The 18,237-nt window shown below is 45.9% G+C and overlaps 1 protein-coding gene across 8 annotated transcripts in view; it reads right to left on the minus strand.

The window, feature by feature from the left end:
* The window catches only part of LOC142584599 (polycomb protein SCMH1-like), a 378,417-nt gene extending 360,695 nt beyond the window's left edge, over positions 1 to 17,722 (minus strand). For 2 of the 8 annotated variants that reach the window (XM_075694723.1, XM_075694724.1), the window contains exons 1-2: positions 17,462 to 17,717; positions 8,524 to 8,685 (exon numbers count right to left, since the gene is read on the minus strand). In XM_075694723.1, coding sequence (XP_075550838.1) covers positions 8,524 to 8,676 — 153 coding nt within the window. In that variant the 5' untranslated portion in view covers positions 8,677 to 8,685; positions 17,462 to 17,717. Of the gene's footprint in view, positions 1 to 8,523; positions 8,686 to 17,461 lie in introns of all 8 variants that reach the window. The other 6 variants (XM_075694726.1, XM_075694725.1, XM_075694729.1 and 3 more) reach the window with 5 other exon arrangements.
* Between the last annotated feature and the right edge of the window lie 515 nt (positions 17,723 to 18,237).

An 18,237-nucleotide genomic window follows, 5' to 3' on the forward strand; every position in this document is an offset into this window, starting at 1 on the left:
ATCAGTGGCTGTGGAAATGCCAGGCTGCAACTGCTCAGCAAAACTCTCAAAAGAGAACATGGGATCATTTCACAATAGCGTTCACGGCATGGCACTGATGTGGAGTTTGGTACTTTGAATGTCTAGAAGTCGCCCCCAACTCGAGTTTTCAATGAAATCAAGGAGCACATTCATTTTCAAGAAGTATTAAGGGCCCATGAATCAAGGGTTTCAAGGAAGTGTATGAACCATGCAGATCCCACACCCTGTGGGACTTTTATAAGCAAAGCTTGTATAGCTGCTTGTGAACAACGGTGGTGGTGCTTAGCAACTATTTGCAAGATAAACTAAACAGTGAAATTGAAGATGCTTTCACATCTCACTAAATGTAAAGTGATAGCATTCCAACATTGTTTACATGCCTGACAGACACATTACAGACAAAACGGAACTTATTCTGCACAAAGAACTTGTCTACACACTGAGTCGGTATTGTGCTTCAGCAAAATAATGTCCACTTGAGAAACTTCGTGATACTTAAGTAATGTAAGCGATTGTGCTTGCCAGTTGTGCAACCCAATGTACGCAGCGCATCGCCACGATGTGCTCAAGTTCCGTGCTACCTTGACAGTGTGCTGCTGGTGGTTTAGGCAGTCTTCTGCGAATTCAGTTTCTAGCTTTCTGTCTAGCTCGCGAGTTTTTGCCATTCTGCCTGTTAGGCTCACAGTCAGACTGTTTCTGGCTGGTTGCCAGCTAATGCGATAGAGGCAGACATTAGGCACGATCTTCAGTCCATCGATACCTGGTGTGCACATATTAGCAGCAAGCTCTGCCCGACAGTTTGACGGTCGCCAACATTCTGGCCAGTGGTGAACTTTCATGAGTTTTAACCACCACTGTTTTGTGGGTTACCACTGATGCATTTCTCTTCGTCGCGCCCAAATGTAAACTGAGACCCGGAAATTTGCCTCGCCAACGACGAGGGTAAAAGTGACATTCTGAACAGCGGCAACTTTGTTCACTCACACTGTCCATGGCATTCCACTTCACTAAAACACTGACTGTGCGACATCTGAAATATTTATTACAGTTTAATTAAGTAGGTGATGGTGCTGCCACTGGCAGAGTCAAATAATTGGGCCCATACCCAAAATCATGTGTACAAAAAATTAGCTGGCAAGTGCAGTGATAAAGCACGAATTCCGCAACAGCTATATACAAATAACCCCACAAGCCCTTGTGGCTGAAATACAGAATATGATAAGTAAAAATAGATGTAAAAACATTCTTCGCACAAGGTGGTAGCGACCGTAATCTGGCGGTGAATTCAGCTCACTTGCCGCAGTTTCATTTGTAGCATGCATGCAGCATTCCCACCACTGCATAAGACTGCGAGTATGGATCGCAAGAGTCACTTTAGTGACACCAATGTGCCTCTATGTGCATGCCTGCTACAAATTACAACATTAAGTATGTTTGCTTGATATTCAGGTATAAGCATCAGCTGCTGTCTCACATGTGCCAGGGGGGTCCATCTTTGTTTCCTCTCGGTACAATTAGCGTATGCGGAAAAATCACTGTTCCTGTTGACTGTGTCGCGTTACCAGAGGATAAAATGCTGAACCAGTTCACAAAACATTTTGTAGTTCTTCAAATAAAACTGAACTGAACTAGAACTTCATTTTCGGTGAACCGAAAACGAGGTACTAAACGAATAAATTCTACTGCTGCTGCTGCCATGGTAGAACCAGCAACATGACAGGTGTCTAGTAAAGATGGCATTGATCCTAAGCCGCTAGCACAGTGCATCTTTCAATGTACCGTTGAACATACCCTTTAAATCTTTCAAGCTCTGTGAAAGAGCTGCCTTTCACAGCTACCTGTGAAAGAAACAAGATGTTGTGCCTTTCAAGGCACAGCTTCTTCGAAAGATGTACTGTGCTCTCAAAATGATGCATCACTTCATTTATGTCATTGTTCACATCAAATAAAAAGCATGAATTACACTGACACATTACAACACGACCAGAGAATCCAGCACTGTCAGAAGTGAAAATAATGTTACAAGGGTGTGTTAAAGTGTCGTATAGATAAAAAATAATGTGACCAAATTATGAAATAGCAGAATAAATAGCAAATTAATAGGCAAGCATTACACAAAAACAAAATACCAGCCAAAGCTTAGGTCGGATGGCTTGCATTTCAATTAGTTTTCTCTGTGTCCGCGTAAATGAAACTGTATATTATGTCACAGCAATGCTTATCAAAAAACTGCCTTTCAGCTTTCAAAGATCCACGGTGACTCTAGAGCAGTGTCTATATATTTGGTACACTTATCACTTTGTTCTCCCTCCATCCTCGCCCTTCCTGTGTGTAACCTCCGAAATTACCCCCAAACAGTTGAGCATGTTGGCACAGTTACTTGAGCCACCACAGCCAAATACGCAAATGGCTTGGCTTGAGTGCATGTCGTACCCATGAATTCATGTTTTGGTGCTATTAAGCTTTAGCCTGTAGTGCGGACAAGCAGGTTGAGTCATGTTGTGGCCTTTTTAATAGGCATGTGCAACAAGCTTGGTGAAATATATATAAAAAAGAGACTATTTGGTGCAGCATGTAGCAACATTTTCTTATTCTCAGTTCCATACATAGTGGTCAACGCTGTGGAGACTAGAGAGACTTTTTGCAGAGGCTTTCTTCGCACTGGGATATACAGTAAAACCTCGTTAAACCGTAGTTTCGTTTTAAAAGTAGTAAAGTCAAATCCCCGAGTCAGCGGCCATTGAACATAATGTGTTTTGTATCCGCATAAACCGCACCAGCTTAATGCGTACGTATCGGTTAACACGCAGTGTTTCCACTTTTCATTGCGCAAACACTACGTTGCGTCCTCTCCATCAGGCGGACCAGCAGGACAACAAGCTTCAGAGATCAGAACGGCCTCCAAGCGCCCTGTGCGTTTGTGTGTGAAGCCACATCAACATCATTTCGGCGGCATGCCAAAGCGTTGTGGTGTCGTGCAGACTCGCTTCATGCCGAAGCTCGGATAAAAAATACGCCAGGTGCTGAGCATAAAAGAAAAATTAGACATTGTTCGTGCTATCGAACATGGCACGAAGAAGTCGGCACTGGAACGCGACAGGGATCTACTGTTGACTATTGTGTGTGGCATTTGGAATGCGAAGAAGTTGCTTGGCAGCGCTGCTGCGACCGCGAAGAGATGTCGGCTACAAGGTTCAACTTTTCGCCATCGTTGCCTCTGTTGTTGCCGAAGTGTCGACTAGCGACAGTAATGAGGATGACACGGAAAGCAACAGCATGGGCGATTCAGGCACGCCAGTGGCCGAAGCTGCGCGTTATGTCAGCCTCATGACTACAACTGTCGCGACGAGAACAGCATTCCGCAATGAAGAAGGCGCCCCGCGACTTCTGCAGCACTACCGCCTGCGTGCATGGAGAACATGCAACGCCAACGAAAAATCTGCCATGTGAGTGTTTGCCGAGTAAGGGCTGGCTGAAAAGCTGGCTCGCAGCTTCAGTAAGTTTGAGGCCGCTGTCGTCGCTGCTAGGCCGTGGCAGCATCAAACAAAAATAACGCTTTTGTCATACAAAGTGAATAAATACTGCATGCCTTTTTTCCCCTTGCATCGCACTCTCTCCGAGTTCCGTTTTTGACAGGTAAGTGGGCGATCTCATGCTATTTTGGTTAGGCAGTACTACTGCTTTGTACGTACTTTTTCCGAGCTCCAGCCAACTACAGTTTAATGGGGTTTCACTGTAGTTGAATGTTTTTTTATTGCAATTGTGCGCAACTGTTTTTTATATAGGCTTAGTAATCGAACTAAACAAGTTTCAGTCCTTAGAAACAAACATACACTGTGGTATACAGCTGCAAATATGTTGTTTTAGATAATTTTTAATTATGTTGTTCCTTTCAGGCTTTTTATTTGCAACCCATCGTGAGGAGCCTCACGTGCATGCTCGCACAAGCGAATGCTGGTTGGCACATAGCAAAGCATGGAATGCACAGAGTGGTAACTTTTCTTGACCGAACTTCCTGTACAGCTTCCAGTGTTGACTGCCATGTGTGGAACCGAGTATAGTCACACAATTGACGGAGAACTTCTATTGCTGCCATTTCAGGGTGTCTACCAAGTTGACACTTCCAAATTCCCTGAGTTTCCCAAGTTTTCCCTGAGTACCTTTGCGAAATTCCCTGAGTGATGCAGAACTATGTTTTATGTCAAGATGGACTGAAAAAATATCACCCGATGCTGTCACTGTCTAGTAAGCATACGAAAGACAAAACGACTTAGTCCAATTTGAATACTAAGGAGAAGTGTTTATGTTATTCAAAAACAGAATAGAAGGGAGGGGTTAGTAAAATGCAGAGCAAATTAAAATGTCTTCGAAAAATATTGCAAATCGAGTCTGACATTCTCAAATACGAATAAAGTGGAGATGCATACAGAAGCAAATATTTTCGAATAGGAGCTATTTCTATCAACTGATAGCAAGCTCAGTGGTATGAGGCCCGAACGTTGTCACAATTGAGATTCTCAACAACTCGTAAGTCGACCTCAACTGTCCTGACATACTCTCAGCCCGGGCATGACGCCTCAGTGTTGTGTTTCACTGCTTTAAAGGTTTATTTTGGTTTGGATGACGGACACCTGCATCTTGGCATCAGCCAACGCTTTGTTTTTTGAGCTCAGCAGACCTACGAAGCGGCGAAGAGGCAAGACCTCAACGTTTCATCGTGGGAGGGCTAGGCCCAGAACACATAACTGCTGGTTCTCATTAAAGTTCACTCTCTTTCTATCTCTCAACTCCTTCAAAACGGCGGCAGCCCGCTTCCTTTCCCGTTCATTCCTCAATGCGTAGGTCCTTTTTGTTCTTGTCCTCCTTCCGCTACTCGTTCGCCCCACAGACCACTTGAAGCCCCTTCTTGGTCAGTTGCACAGTCCATGTCCGATTTTTCAAACTCCCTAGGGGCTGCAAAAACGTCAGAAAAATCGGCCAGTTGGAAAAAATAAATGCATGTCATTTACTGCTCTTAAGGGCTCAAACCGCCACAGGCACATTCGAAAACGCTGTGAAGGCCTGCCAGTACATGTATAAGGCATATCAGTGCTTGTACTGTGACAGACAATACCGGGTGCACGCGTGTATAATTAAGCAATACATACTGTGTCCAATGGCAATAGCCCCTTCCCGCGCTTGTTATGCTTCACTGCAGTACTTTTGCGTAAACTTCACCAAGGAACATTTGTGTACGGAGGCAAAGCTAACTTTCGGTAACCGGCATTATGCAACGCACCATGCTTTCCAAGCTTCTAAGCCAATCGCGAGAACCACAAAGGCGGAGTCCGTGCCATTGCTAACAGCTGCGACTTCTTTCAATAAAAAACACAGCATCCAACGGCAAGAAGCTTCATAGCAAACGTCGAAGCATCTAGGCCTAGCCTTGCCGCCGCGGTGGCTACGGCTGCCAGCGGATCTGCGTGCGAGAGCGCCGGTTCGAGGCGGCAAGGTAATCAAAATGGCAGAGGTGGAAGCTTTGATTAATGCCATTTTGGACCTGCGGTCACGGCAAAACCTCCGGGAAATCGGACGGCGAAGAGTTCTTAAGTTTGAAATTTCAGACGTTCTGGTACATTGACTCTACAGGGTACGTGGCGATGCCGTGAAGCCGTCCAAATTATCGAGAATCCGGAAAGTCGGTCCTTGACTGTACATTAGCAACTCCTCCAGCCGACGAAAGGGCGTCAAAGATGATTCATTACGATTCCTGTCTGTTACTCGAGCCAGCATTACCTTGACTTTCGACCGTTTCAATAAAATTACAGCTAATTTTCCCTGATAGAAGCACAAATTCCCTGAGTTTTCCCTGAGTTTTTCCAGACTACTCAAAATCCCTGAGAATTCCCGGTTTTCCCGGTTTTCCCGGTTGGTAGACACCCTGCATTTAGGACAAAACTCGTCACTGGCAGCACGCACTGACACCAGCACCAGATTCCCTTTGGTAACCTTAGGAGCAAAATAAGGAACCACTTGAATGTACCGTTGGGCCTCTTTGATTATGCAATCCCAGACTCTCTGCGAACCATCTAGGGCTTCCGGTCTGACTAGCCCCAACCGAAGAGCACATCACAGTCACATGATCCAGCTGATGGGGATTGTCCAAGGTTTCGTTCAAAGGCACCGTGATCGGAAGCCACTCGCCTGGCTGCCATCATCTGCTCTTAGCTACTCATAGATAGCCCCCTACCCAACTGATTCATTGGTGTGGTCTCCGAAACGGTGGAGTCTCAGAAAACTTAGAGCACAAGAAAGACACTGGATGTAGAAAAGGAACACACACCACATGCGCTCACTCACAATTGATCTTTAATGCACATATGGAAACATATATATAAAGAAGGGATACATTGCACAGACAGGACTAGGTAAACAAGTCTCAGATGCCATGTCACCGTAACAACCATTAAACAAACATTAAAGCTTGCACAGTGGAATAGCAGCCTGAGCGAATAGAATGTGTTTGCAAAGTGCAGTTCATGTCACGCTCTCACTCCTCGTGCCCCATAACCACTCTAATTAAGCTGGCTCATTGGCTGCGAAATTTGAGCGGAATTTACCCACGGACATAGGCAAAATAGCGGTTGTGCCACGTCGCTGTTCATGCAGAAAGCACCCACTGATATCCTCAAAGCTCGTGACACCGTCTAGTAAAGACCTGACACGTGTCTAGGACAAAGCGCATACACACCATCTACTAATACTAGACGTCAAAAAGCAAAAGCTCGAACTTGGCAACAGAAAAGATCAACATATATGTCAACAGCAATAGGTGAAGCTCCGACTGTACGCTGCACCAGCTACCAGCATGAAATAGCCACATGCAATGTAATGAGCTTCCTCACACACCAGTTTCACTCACCTGAAAAGAGAAATCTACACTTTTGCTACGCATACAGCAATGAGCACGACAGATTCCGCGAAACACATAAAGAAAAGCTAGCATGTGTGTCTGATTGTCGTGCATCTCTCTTCGAGAACGTGAAGGTTAGAGCTGCAGTAATTAAACTTGTGAAAAACTCGCGTGATGGCACACAAACCATCAATATTACAGAGGTGATAGTTGAGCGCACAATATTTGCCATCCGGAACACGCAAAGTATGCAGAAACACACGGCATCTTTACAAAACATAGCATCGAACACTGCACGTGTCTTTAAAGGGCCCCTCAGCAGGTCTGGCCATTTTGAGCTGACAAGCACAGAGCATACAATGCACCAACGATTGTGTTTCCAAAGAATTACATCGCTACGTGCCACAGAAAGGCCTAAAATTTCAATCCGAATGCCATTTCCCTCTTCACTTGCAGCGAATCGGCCCTACGCCTGCGCCTACGTAGGCGTGACGTCATTCGTGGTGACACGCGTCTTCGACAATTATTCAAGACATCATCTGTTATCTGTGCAATCTGTTGCTTGAATTGACGAATTGAAGTTTAGAGACATAATAAAACACACAAACAGAATGTCTGCGTGTTTTTTGTTTTACTTTGCATTGAAGCAAGAGAGATGTACTTCTGCTTTGTCTGCTTGCTCCCATGGTCGCGCGGTTACGTGCTCAGGTACCGATACTATGGCATTTTCTACCATGTTCCAGCGCATGTTCGCACTCTGCGATCCGCTTGTTCTGAATTATACCACTAATCATGTTTCCTTGTGCACAGCCACGCAAAATCGTGCGCTGCGTGAACCAGACAACAGCTCGCTCGCGGCACGGTCGGCGGAAATGTGTAGCGCAGGAAGAAAAAAGAAAGCGAGGAGGAAAAAAAATGAAGGCGGGGCCTGTTACGTATGTGTCATGCGATCCTCGAGGGCTGGTATGGGAGAACACAGGGAAGGAATTTCATTTGCGTAGGCTAGACAGGGAGAGTGGAGAGAGCATCTTGCTTGGCAGTGGAGCCCGCCTGCTGAAATCGTGGGTTCGCAGCACTGAAATATTTCTATCTTGGCTATTAACGAGCCGACTTTAAAAATTTTTGCGGCAGAACGTTCCCTAGAGGACATGTAACAACTTCCAGCATATAACCAAAATTTGCTATGGGGCCTGGTGAGGGGCCCTTTAAGAAAACCGTCGCCTGCTAGATGCTTGCGCTTGTCCAAGAAAAAATCTGCTGACAGCTCGGAGAGTCCACGGACAGTTCGCGACTTCCAGTCCATGAAAAACGAATGCGATTCTGGCAGCTCTCGGATTGGTGGGTGAAGCTTCTGAAGTTGTTCAAGAAAATCGAATGTGGGACAGACGTCCCAAGCAGTGTGGGACTGTCAGTGACTGATAAGCGAAGAGGCCCATAAGCCTCCAGTGATCAAGGGAAACCAAGATGAGAGTTGGAAGGCAGACATCCTTGCAGACATCATTTTCAACTCAAGTGAACATCATTATTACCGGCCACACAAGAGCCTTCTGCTCAAAGTACAAAATGCTTATCTGATGTGGCTCACGCAAGGCAGCAACCGGGTCTCCTACCTTGAGATAGACACGCTTGAACTCGTGCAAGCAGTTCTCAGAGCAGAACTCCTTGCGCACGTGGCCAACGGTTATGGCGTGCCTCAGATCCTTGCGGTTGTCCTCGCACCAAGCGCAGCACGGCTTCAGGTGGCCCAGACGACTCCTGGACATCTCCCGCTCCTAGGAACATTTGACACTGAGCACTTCCCCCTCCTTCTACAAGGAGGATTTGATATGACATAATCATCCAAGACCCTGTTTGTAAGCAAAAATACAAACCTGCAAAAGCAAACCCTGCATGGGCACTGCACGTCTGCCTCTATTACCAGTTCATGGTTCCTGCATGGGGCCTGTGGCACAGGCATGCAAAGTTGCCTCTCACTGCCTGAGCATATCGCTTTAATTTTGTGGGGAATAGATACTGCTCACACTTTAGCTGCTGTAGCATCACAGATTGCTACAAGCTTTGTACATCATGAGCAATATGGCCGACTGAGGATGCCAACCCATAAGCATTATGTTAAAGCATCTCACAGACAGATAGTAAATGTTACACAAAATTTCGTTCCTCAAATGCAGATTTCACTCATAACAGCTTAACCAGTATAACATCATGAAAAGTGTGGCCATCACAAGACTGGACCGGATGCTTGGGCAAGTTGGCCAATCGTGCCGAGTCCAAGCGCAAACAGTGATGCAAGACAGAAGCATGCCACGATTTGCCCTCAACCACTGCCACAGCTTGCATGAGGGTCAGCAACGCTTATCGGCTCCACTTGCCTAAAAGATAGAGGGGCAGAGTGCCAACTTATTTTAGTGCGTACACAGACATCTGGTTCTGAAATGCTGGTGGAATGCACTTGGGGTGGCATACCCAAATGCTAGCTCTTCCATAGTGGCCTCTATCGGTTCTGGCACAGTATGGGATTTGAAAAGCAAGGCCTACACACGCAGTGACGGAACCATCTCAACTATTCTTTAGGCCTGTAACGGGTGGGCATACATAGAGCAGTAGTTGGTGCTAGCCCGATAGAAGTAAACATGTGATTGTGGCCTAATGGTTAAAGCACCTGGCTGCCGTGCTGGCATCGAGCCCACCATCAGGCAATTTTTTCCCAAGTGCGAGCTATTTGACAAGACGGCCAAATAGAACTGTCTCAACCCTTGTTTATCAAGCTAGTCTTGATCAGTATGGAACAGTAGTAGCACCAGGAGGGATCGCGAATAACGTAAAATGCTAACCATGGCAAACTCTGCCACGTCAATATACCACACTTGCTGGACCACAGAGATTACCGCACAAAAAGTATTTCTGCACTGGCAAAGTACTTGTAGGAACAGCACACTAGCACAAGACCTGTTTTCCAAAACAAATCCACCATCAGTGTCGTTATTGTCCTCCTCTTAACAGGTCAATCCTCACTGACCTGCCATGGGTGGGTGCTACAGGGCGTAGACATCGAAATAGACACAGCCCCTGGCACATGCCAAACTGACGGTGCAAAGGACCATGGGTAAAGCATGCATCTCCAAGCAGGCTAGTTACATGCGATTCAGACTGTCAACCGCCCTTTGGGCTCTCAACAGAACGGTAGCCGACTCTATTGGATGTCAAAACATACGAAATGGCCCACTGTAGCCTTATGATGCCTCGATGGCATCACACCAGCGAAAGATGCAAGGTTGGGGTGCACGAAAGTGTTACACACAGAGAGGCAAGGCGCAATCGGGCACCATCCTGTAGGTGCTGTGGCAGGGCTGGCACATCATTGGAAGAAAACAAGTTACTAGCAAACTGAAATGGAGCACCGAAAACAGCTGCCAAGCAACCCAGTAGCACCGTGGGTAAGCAGTCAAGAACTTCACACTCCTGCCATTGGCATAGTTGCCATGGTTCGGCAGTGATTTGTGCCTAATCTTAAATGGAGGAGGAGCACCTTAACCGGGAGCGATAAAGCCGGCCACGGCTTCTAAAGATCGGGGCTTGTGCTGTGAAGAGGCCTGGTGAGCAGCAGCTTTGCACAGTAAGGTACAAAACTAGTTGAGCATGAGACAACAGTCCCAATGAAGAGATGACTACAGCTCAGAGGTCATTTTGCAGCAGGTGTTTGAACAGTGCGTGCAGGTGGCAGTCGTCTTCTGGAATAGCCCTCATGACAAATATGTAGGCACCCCGGGGTCCCAGTGCTGGATGATGGTCATGTTGTGCCCAGCTGCAGCATGTGGTCGGGTTCACACACTGCCAAAAAAGCAGCATGGAAGAAACAGGAGGACTACATGCTAGGGTGTGATCGGTCACAGCCAGCATGCTTGTGACTGAACTCGCTGAAAATGGTATGAGGCATGCTAGTGTTGGTCTTGTCTAAAAGCTGTGGGATCGCACGCGCATCCCGATATCTCCGGAGCGGCCACGCAGTTATCACGCGATAATCACGTGCTCGCTCGCGGAGAGTAGCGGGGAGAAGGCACGTTCGCCGTTCCCGCTGCTCTTCGCGCCTGGCCGCGACGCCGCAGCCCAAGGCACCCCGTTCTCTCCTTTCCCTTTCTTGGAACCGGGGAGACTCCATCTCCGGCGCTCGGGGAGAAGCGCTATTCCCCCAATGCATCTTTGTCTTTGGGCTGAGGAGCTTGCGACTGGCCGCATCTCATTTCAGCCACTGCGACCGCCAAACGCCGTCCCCCTGCAGCGCTCGGCCTTTGTGAGCGACTGACCGCCCCAGGGCCCAAGCGCGGATCCACTCTGGGTGAGCTGAACCTGTATCAGCTTCTTTTGTGGTTTCCAGCATTGTACGGTTTCTTTCGCCTCAGATGTGTGGAACACTCCGCCGCTGTGGTTTTGTATTTCTATTTGTGTTTGCTGTTGTTGCTCTGTCGGTATTGTACTATTAGGTGAATAAACACCTTAAGTCTGAGACTCACCCTGTCCCTCTGGCCTGAACCAGCCGTGGTCGTAACTCACTGTGAACCGTGGGTTAGGGGTCACAGCTTTGACTTTTAGGGCCGCTGTGAAAGAGCTAGCGAGTGACTGCCGCTCTGCTGGCGCTGTGTGATCCAGAGAAGGGTCAGGTGTGCCCGCGCGAGCTTGAGTAATACCCCTATAAAGCATACATGCCAACTTCCGTGCACAACACTGGAAGGCACAACACTGGAAGGGAGGGAATAGCGCACACCTACTTTGAAGTTTGCCACAAGCACACACTTTTTGTGGAATACATTAGAGATGATTCACCTTTAGATGCAGCAGCAAACTTGAAATAGCACAAATTGAGAAGCATGTTTTTTAGATCATAGTGACTTTTTCCGTGGATTTAGCCTGCTCCAGGAAATGCTTTTTCAAAGGAAGTATGCCTCAGGTGTCCCTCCACATTCAGAAGGTGCTGAACGCCTTAGGTGTGGGCCATCCAACACACACACACACAGTGCTGTGCCTTCAAGGCCTTCAGTATGACACACCAACAGGCCCAATGTCCAACATTAGTCATAAGGAACACGTCTGAGGGTACTGTTGGAGACCAACAAGAATTCGGAAACACAAGTTATTTTTCATGAAAATGAAACAGTCAATTCATAAAACATGACTGAATTCGTAAACATTACACAAAATTTAGCAGAGTTATCAGGTATGCTAAAGCCACCACATGCTGCTGAGAACTTGCAAAGGCTGCTATTCAAACCACCGTTCAGTAGAGAGGAGCTGCTGGAGGCACATGCATTCATGCTGTTGCCAAATGGCTCTGCGAAGGCCACTTCTTGATAAACACCACATGGCAGAGGTGGCAATACCACATGGCCTAGGTGAACCTGTGCCTTAAGCTGATTAAATCAACCATGTGGCATAACAGCAGCACAAGGACCATATCAAATGCCTGGCTGGCACCAGCCAGGTGGTAGGTCAAGCAAACTCATGCCTGCATCTGGAGTGTAGGAACAGCTATATCTTGCTCACGCCACAAACATGCGTCATCATCTCCACCATCTTCTTAGCTGGCTGATCTGGATGCGCTCTTGACCTGCTAGACATACCCTTTAAATCACCAAATACTATGCCAAACTACTTCGTGAGCAATTAGAAATTTGTTTTTCTTCTAAGCACCACCAATATGTGGTTTCACTGAAAGTGACAAAGCAGACACTATTACTGCTTGTGCTTTTGCTGGATGGATGGAGGCTACGCATGTCCCCTTTGAAACGGGGTTGCTGGGTTGCACCACCAAGCCCTTCTCATTATATTGTATAATGTCCTAGCTATGGTAAAAAAAGAAAAGCAAAGAAAAATCCACAATGCATTCCCATAACCAAATTTTCTGATCCCCTATTGCGAACTTTACTTTTGTACGTCTCCATCTTTTGTCGTTTCCCTACTTTTCTTCCATCAATCTTCCAATCGTGTCTTACTAATCTCTATTGTGGACATGTTTACTTTTCCACTGCTCTCGCTGAACCCAAGGGCCTCAAAGAGACCACCGGTGCCTAAATCGACCGCTGGGCTGACGTCGTCACATTCTAATAAAACATACTCCATCGTTTCCCAAGCTTTACCGCAGCAAGCACATGTTTCTTCCTTCTTATATCTCGCTTATAGGTGCGTGTTCTAAGGTATCCCGATCTCACTTCGAAAAGTAATGAGCTTCTCTTTGAGTTATCACAAATTGTTTCTCTCCCGATTCAGTTTTTTCCTCCATTGCCGCCACCCATGAGATTATTTCAGCCTCTCCGACTTTCCACGTGACGTTCCTTGTTGTTGTGTTGCCCGCCCTACAGGCCGCATACTTGCTGGTAACCTTCCTGGTTCTTTTCCTCCACTGGGAATCAATTTTTTTCGTGTAAGATACCTCAACACTTTCACAGGCCATTTACTTTCTTCCATATTCCTCAATCGTTCTTCATAATCAATTTTACTGCGAGCTTCCCGCACTTCAAAACTAGTCCAGCACATATCACCCTGCACAGCTTCATTTGTAGTTTTCCCGTGAGCACCCAATGCGAGACGTCCCACTGAACTTTGGTTCCCATCGAGTCCTGATTGTACCCCTGATTTCAAGCAAACAACCGCATTTCCAAGAGTAAGTCCTGGAACCATTACACCTTTCAACATGCCCCATAGCACCTCGTACCTATTGTATCCCCATAACGCTCTGTGCTTCATTATGGCTCCATTTCTCTTCCCCTTCACTGTTAGTTTTTTTCCTGTGTTTCCATATATCTATTGCCTTCATTTATCCATATACCAAGGTATTTATATTCTTTTACCCGAGGCATTTCCTGGCCCTGTACTGCCACTGTTTTCATTGAATACCATAACACCTGATTTTCTAACACTAAATTTCAAACCTAAATTGTTGCCTTCCTGTCCACAAATATTAGCCAGACGTTGCAAATCACTTTGCTTGTGAGCTAGCAATGCAATGTCGTCCCCATAAAATGAACCTGGAAGCTGCTGCTCTACTACTGTACCCGCCTGTTTGTATGAGAGATTAAACCCAATATTACTTCGTTCTAGCGCCCTCTCCATCCTCACCATGTACATCATAAACAGCAATGGGGATAAAGGGCACACCTGCCTAGTCCCTTGTTGATATTAACTTTCTCCTCACTACTCATCCCTTTCCATTCACTACAAATGGTATTTTCTAGGTAAATCTCTCTCAAAAGCTGTAGACAATCGTCACCTAAGCCTTCTGCTTCCAGAATATGCCACAAAATGTTGCAGTCTATGCTTGTACACTCCTGTAATGTCCGAAAGGCAACATGTAACGGTCTCCTTTCTACTCTGGATAGTTCAATAGACTGAGTAAGGACAAATAAGTTATCTAGACGCCTACCTATTGTGAGGACATCCTGAAGTTTGGCCCAAGATTCCATTATTCTCTCCCCATGCTTTCAGCTTTGATTTGATTGCCTGCATTGCTAACCTATGTATTGTCTGGTCAACCGTCTATATGAGTGAATTCTATATTTCTCCCCCCTTACCTTTATAAATTAAATTCAGTCTACTTTGTCGCCAACTTTCTGGTATTCATCTATCTGTTAGTCTTTGACTGTTTTCAACAGAGCTTCCTTAATTTTTGGTCGTAGTTCATTAATCAGTCTAATGGGAACCTCATCTAGCCGTGTGGCGGTGTACTTAGAATTTTTGTCTTCGGCTTTCTTCCAGTAGAAATCTGTAAGCACCAGTGCCTTTTGCATCTGGTTCTCTCTTTTTTGCATGTGGATGGATGGATGTTATGAGCGTCCCCTTTGGGCCGCCCAGCTCTTGTTATTATACTGTCACCAGATGCAAGAGCACCACCTGGTGGTGGTTTCGCAAGGAACCTAACTTCGTGTCACAAGACTGCAGTCTCCACTGTTGGTGGCTTCTACCCCAGACCAGCAATGGCACAAATTTCACTGGTCCACACTACTACATGAAAATTTGCCATGTAGCGCCAGCATAAAAAACTTTCACCAATGAAAGCAACACACATGGCCAAAACTTTCAGCAGTAATACTGTTCACACCTATTAACAAACCTCAGTTTATGCCCATTTTCATCATTGTCTACCTCATTCACTCACAATCGGGGAACCCAATCAGCAACGCCACTTGAGTTCGTCATTCATGCGACTCACAGCTGATGAAAAGTGAAGGAGCAGTGGGTCGTCTTGTGCACACTGTACCCAACTATTGTGCGACTATGCTGCTTGATCTTCTCCGCGTGTGTTAGCAATTCTGAAGGTGCCTTAGTATATGCACCCACCCATGTGTCGCCCTTCTTGCTTGTGTACAAAATCTCACCACGTTCATGAAAAATTAATTTCAAGGCACCATCAGAATGCTTTATTTATATTATGTAACTGCACTGACTGCTTTCGTTCAATTGTTTTGTATAAAAACCCACTCCAAATGCCAAGTGGCACTGAGGGTAACAAATAATAAAAAAAAACACTGTCATCTGACAACATAGCAAGCATACGGCAAGCATTTTCTGCATTGTCAAATTCAATTACTTATCACACACGCTCATCGGATATGAATTATGTTTCACTTTGCACTTGCTACGGAGATCTTTTACAGAGTACTGTTTTATGCGAGAGTCAGCACCTAGGTACAAATACAAATGCCTTTATTTCCATAAACATACAATTTATGGGGGGATTTAAGGAAAAAGTTGCTCGCAGCAACTTGACGGGCCTTAAACCCGGTCTGAGGGCAGTAGCAGAAGGCACAGGCACTGATTTAGAACCGACAAAAATACATAAGCGAAAGAAAAAAAAACAATGACAAGTTGGTTTAGACAGTATGCCAGCAAATAGAAGTGTAATGAAAAAAAAAGAAAAAAAGAAAAAAGAAAGAAAAACATTACAAATCATAAAAACTACGCGAAACCACAGTGTACAGTATTGTACAAAAGAAGCAGCAATAGAACAAGGTAATCATTGTAGGAAAGAATAAGACATGATTTCACAGAGGCTAATATCAAATTGAGATGTGTGACGACAGTCTACTTCAAAAAAAAGAAAACCAGTCACAAATAACCCATTAAATAGTCTTCAAATGTCACTGAAATGCTCATATAAATGCGATACAGGACAGGAAGTGACATCTATGTTATTACATTTAAGCGTGTTTAATAGGCGTGGTAAGCGATGGTACAACATTTGAAGAGCATAGTTAGTGCGAGGGTGCGGCACATACCAGTGTTCAGGTGACCGTGTACTGTATTCTGTTCTGTTTCTAGTTAGTTGTGCTAACGATGTGATGCATGACTGGCTTTGTTTTGCTTCTCTACAATAGGCTAGTAACAGCCTCAACTGCAACAGAGAATGCAGTGTGAGTAAATTCAGCTGTTTGAATAGAGGTGCAGTGTGAGCGTCTACTGGAGCATTACAGATACTACGTATTGCCTTTTTTTGAAGCAAGAATAACCGGTTTATGTTTGTAGCAGACGTCGTACTCCACACGAGGCAGCAGTAGTGTACATGACTCAGGAAGAGAGCGTTGTACAAAAGAAGTTTGACCTTGCGTGGCAGCGGTCTTAAGCTGAAGAGCGCCCCAGCTACTTGCGCAAGTTTGCCTCCAAGGAAGTCAATGTGATTAGTCGATAACATATGGCTGTCAAAAAAGACACCTAACGTCTTCGCAGACTGAACAAGCTCAATTCTTGAAGAACCTATTATAATGTCGGTCGCTAAGCTCACACCTTTATTTTTTGGTTGAAATAAAATCCTGTCCATCTATCTATTTTGTTTCAGGAATATTTTAAGCTTTCGCAATTGTAATAAAAAAAATCTCGCATGAAGGAAGTTTAATTGTACATTGCTTTTAATGGCATGCATCAAAGGAGAGCCGCTCTATCACGCCATAATGTCAACGAAACTAACCTTGTTTTTTTTTTTTCTTTAACCTTCACCACCTCCTCGTCCTACAGCGACGTGATGAAACGCCTGCAGAGGAGACAGGCGCGGTGTCCTGCACAGGGCGGGCGAACCAGCTGACGGCATCGATCCGTACCAGAGCCGGGCAAGGGAGAAGGCGGTACGCGGGCACGCTTTCGCATTTGACCGCGGCGACACCAACAAAATACGGCAGCTGCTGGGAAATGGCGAAGCAATATAATGTGAGGCCAATTTCACGGACGCCAGGCGTAAACAAACGGCAGTGTGTATGGGAGGAGGTTTGTCGCGGCGGCGCGAGTCTTCGCCGGGCGCGGCGGAGGCTCCCGCTCGACGATCGTCGCCCACGTAACACTCCGAGGGTAGAGAGAGGCGCAGCAGCTGCGTATACTGAAGCGACGCAAGCCGTAAAATGTACTAGTACGCGCCAACATGCAGCGGCGACTTCGAACGCGCGCCGACCGCAAGATTCGAAGGATCCGCCGGACCGCGTTTCCATTTCGAGGCGTTGCTCGCCCGGCAGAGCTATCACTATTCAATTCGACGCAACTTTTAGTGCTTTTTCACAACTGTCGCTCGCTTACCTCGTCGACAAATGCTGACGGACCGCCTCAATCAGCCACTTGCTCCGGTGCGCTCACGACAAGTAGACGCGAGACATCATAGCAAATGTCACACAAACGCATAATTAACCTCGAGAGCAGACGTTTCCGAGTATGGCTACAAGAGAGGCTTCGGTAAATATTAGCTCTAAAAATATATAACAAATATTTTATATTTTTCAGCGCAAAATACAACTTTTATTGTTATCATGTGTCAATCTCATTTACAAGAGACTGGCGATCGAGAGTGTACCTGGTCAATGCAATGCTCACGGCAACGCCTCCTATAACTATATGCCTGGAACGTCGCTCTTTTTTCCATAGAGTTTCTCACTATAATACCTAGAGGGAAATTTGGCGCCACCGTCTATGGGAGTTTCTTAAGGGGGCACCGTGCCGTGCCGTCATGAGAATGACGGTATATGTGTCTGCGAGGCTCGTGTTGGCTGGTGTTGTAAGAGGCTTCGTCTAAAACATGGATATGGCTACATAAATAACGCGTTCTCAAAGTAAAATCTTAATGAAATGTTTCCATTCACGCATATTACATCTTTACTCACCCGCACTGCATCACCAAGCGAAGAAAAGCAAGAACAGACGACGAACTGTTTCAGAGCGAGCGCGAACCTTGTCGTCTGTCCTCCAACTTTAGCGACCCGCTGATATTTTTTTACGTAACGTATAGTCGTACACGCAATAACAAGTTTTCATCGTTAAACAAAACATGTTTTCGCGTAATAATAAAGCTAAAACAGCTT

Source organism: Dermacentor variabilis, chromosome 6, assembly GCF_050947875.1.
Source record: "Dermacentor variabilis isolate Ectoservices chromosome 6, ASM5094787v1, whole genome shotgun sequence".
In the NCBI taxonomy this organism is placed as follows: domain Eukaryota; kingdom Metazoa; phylum Arthropoda; class Arachnida; order Ixodida; family Ixodidae; genus Dermacentor; species Dermacentor variabilis.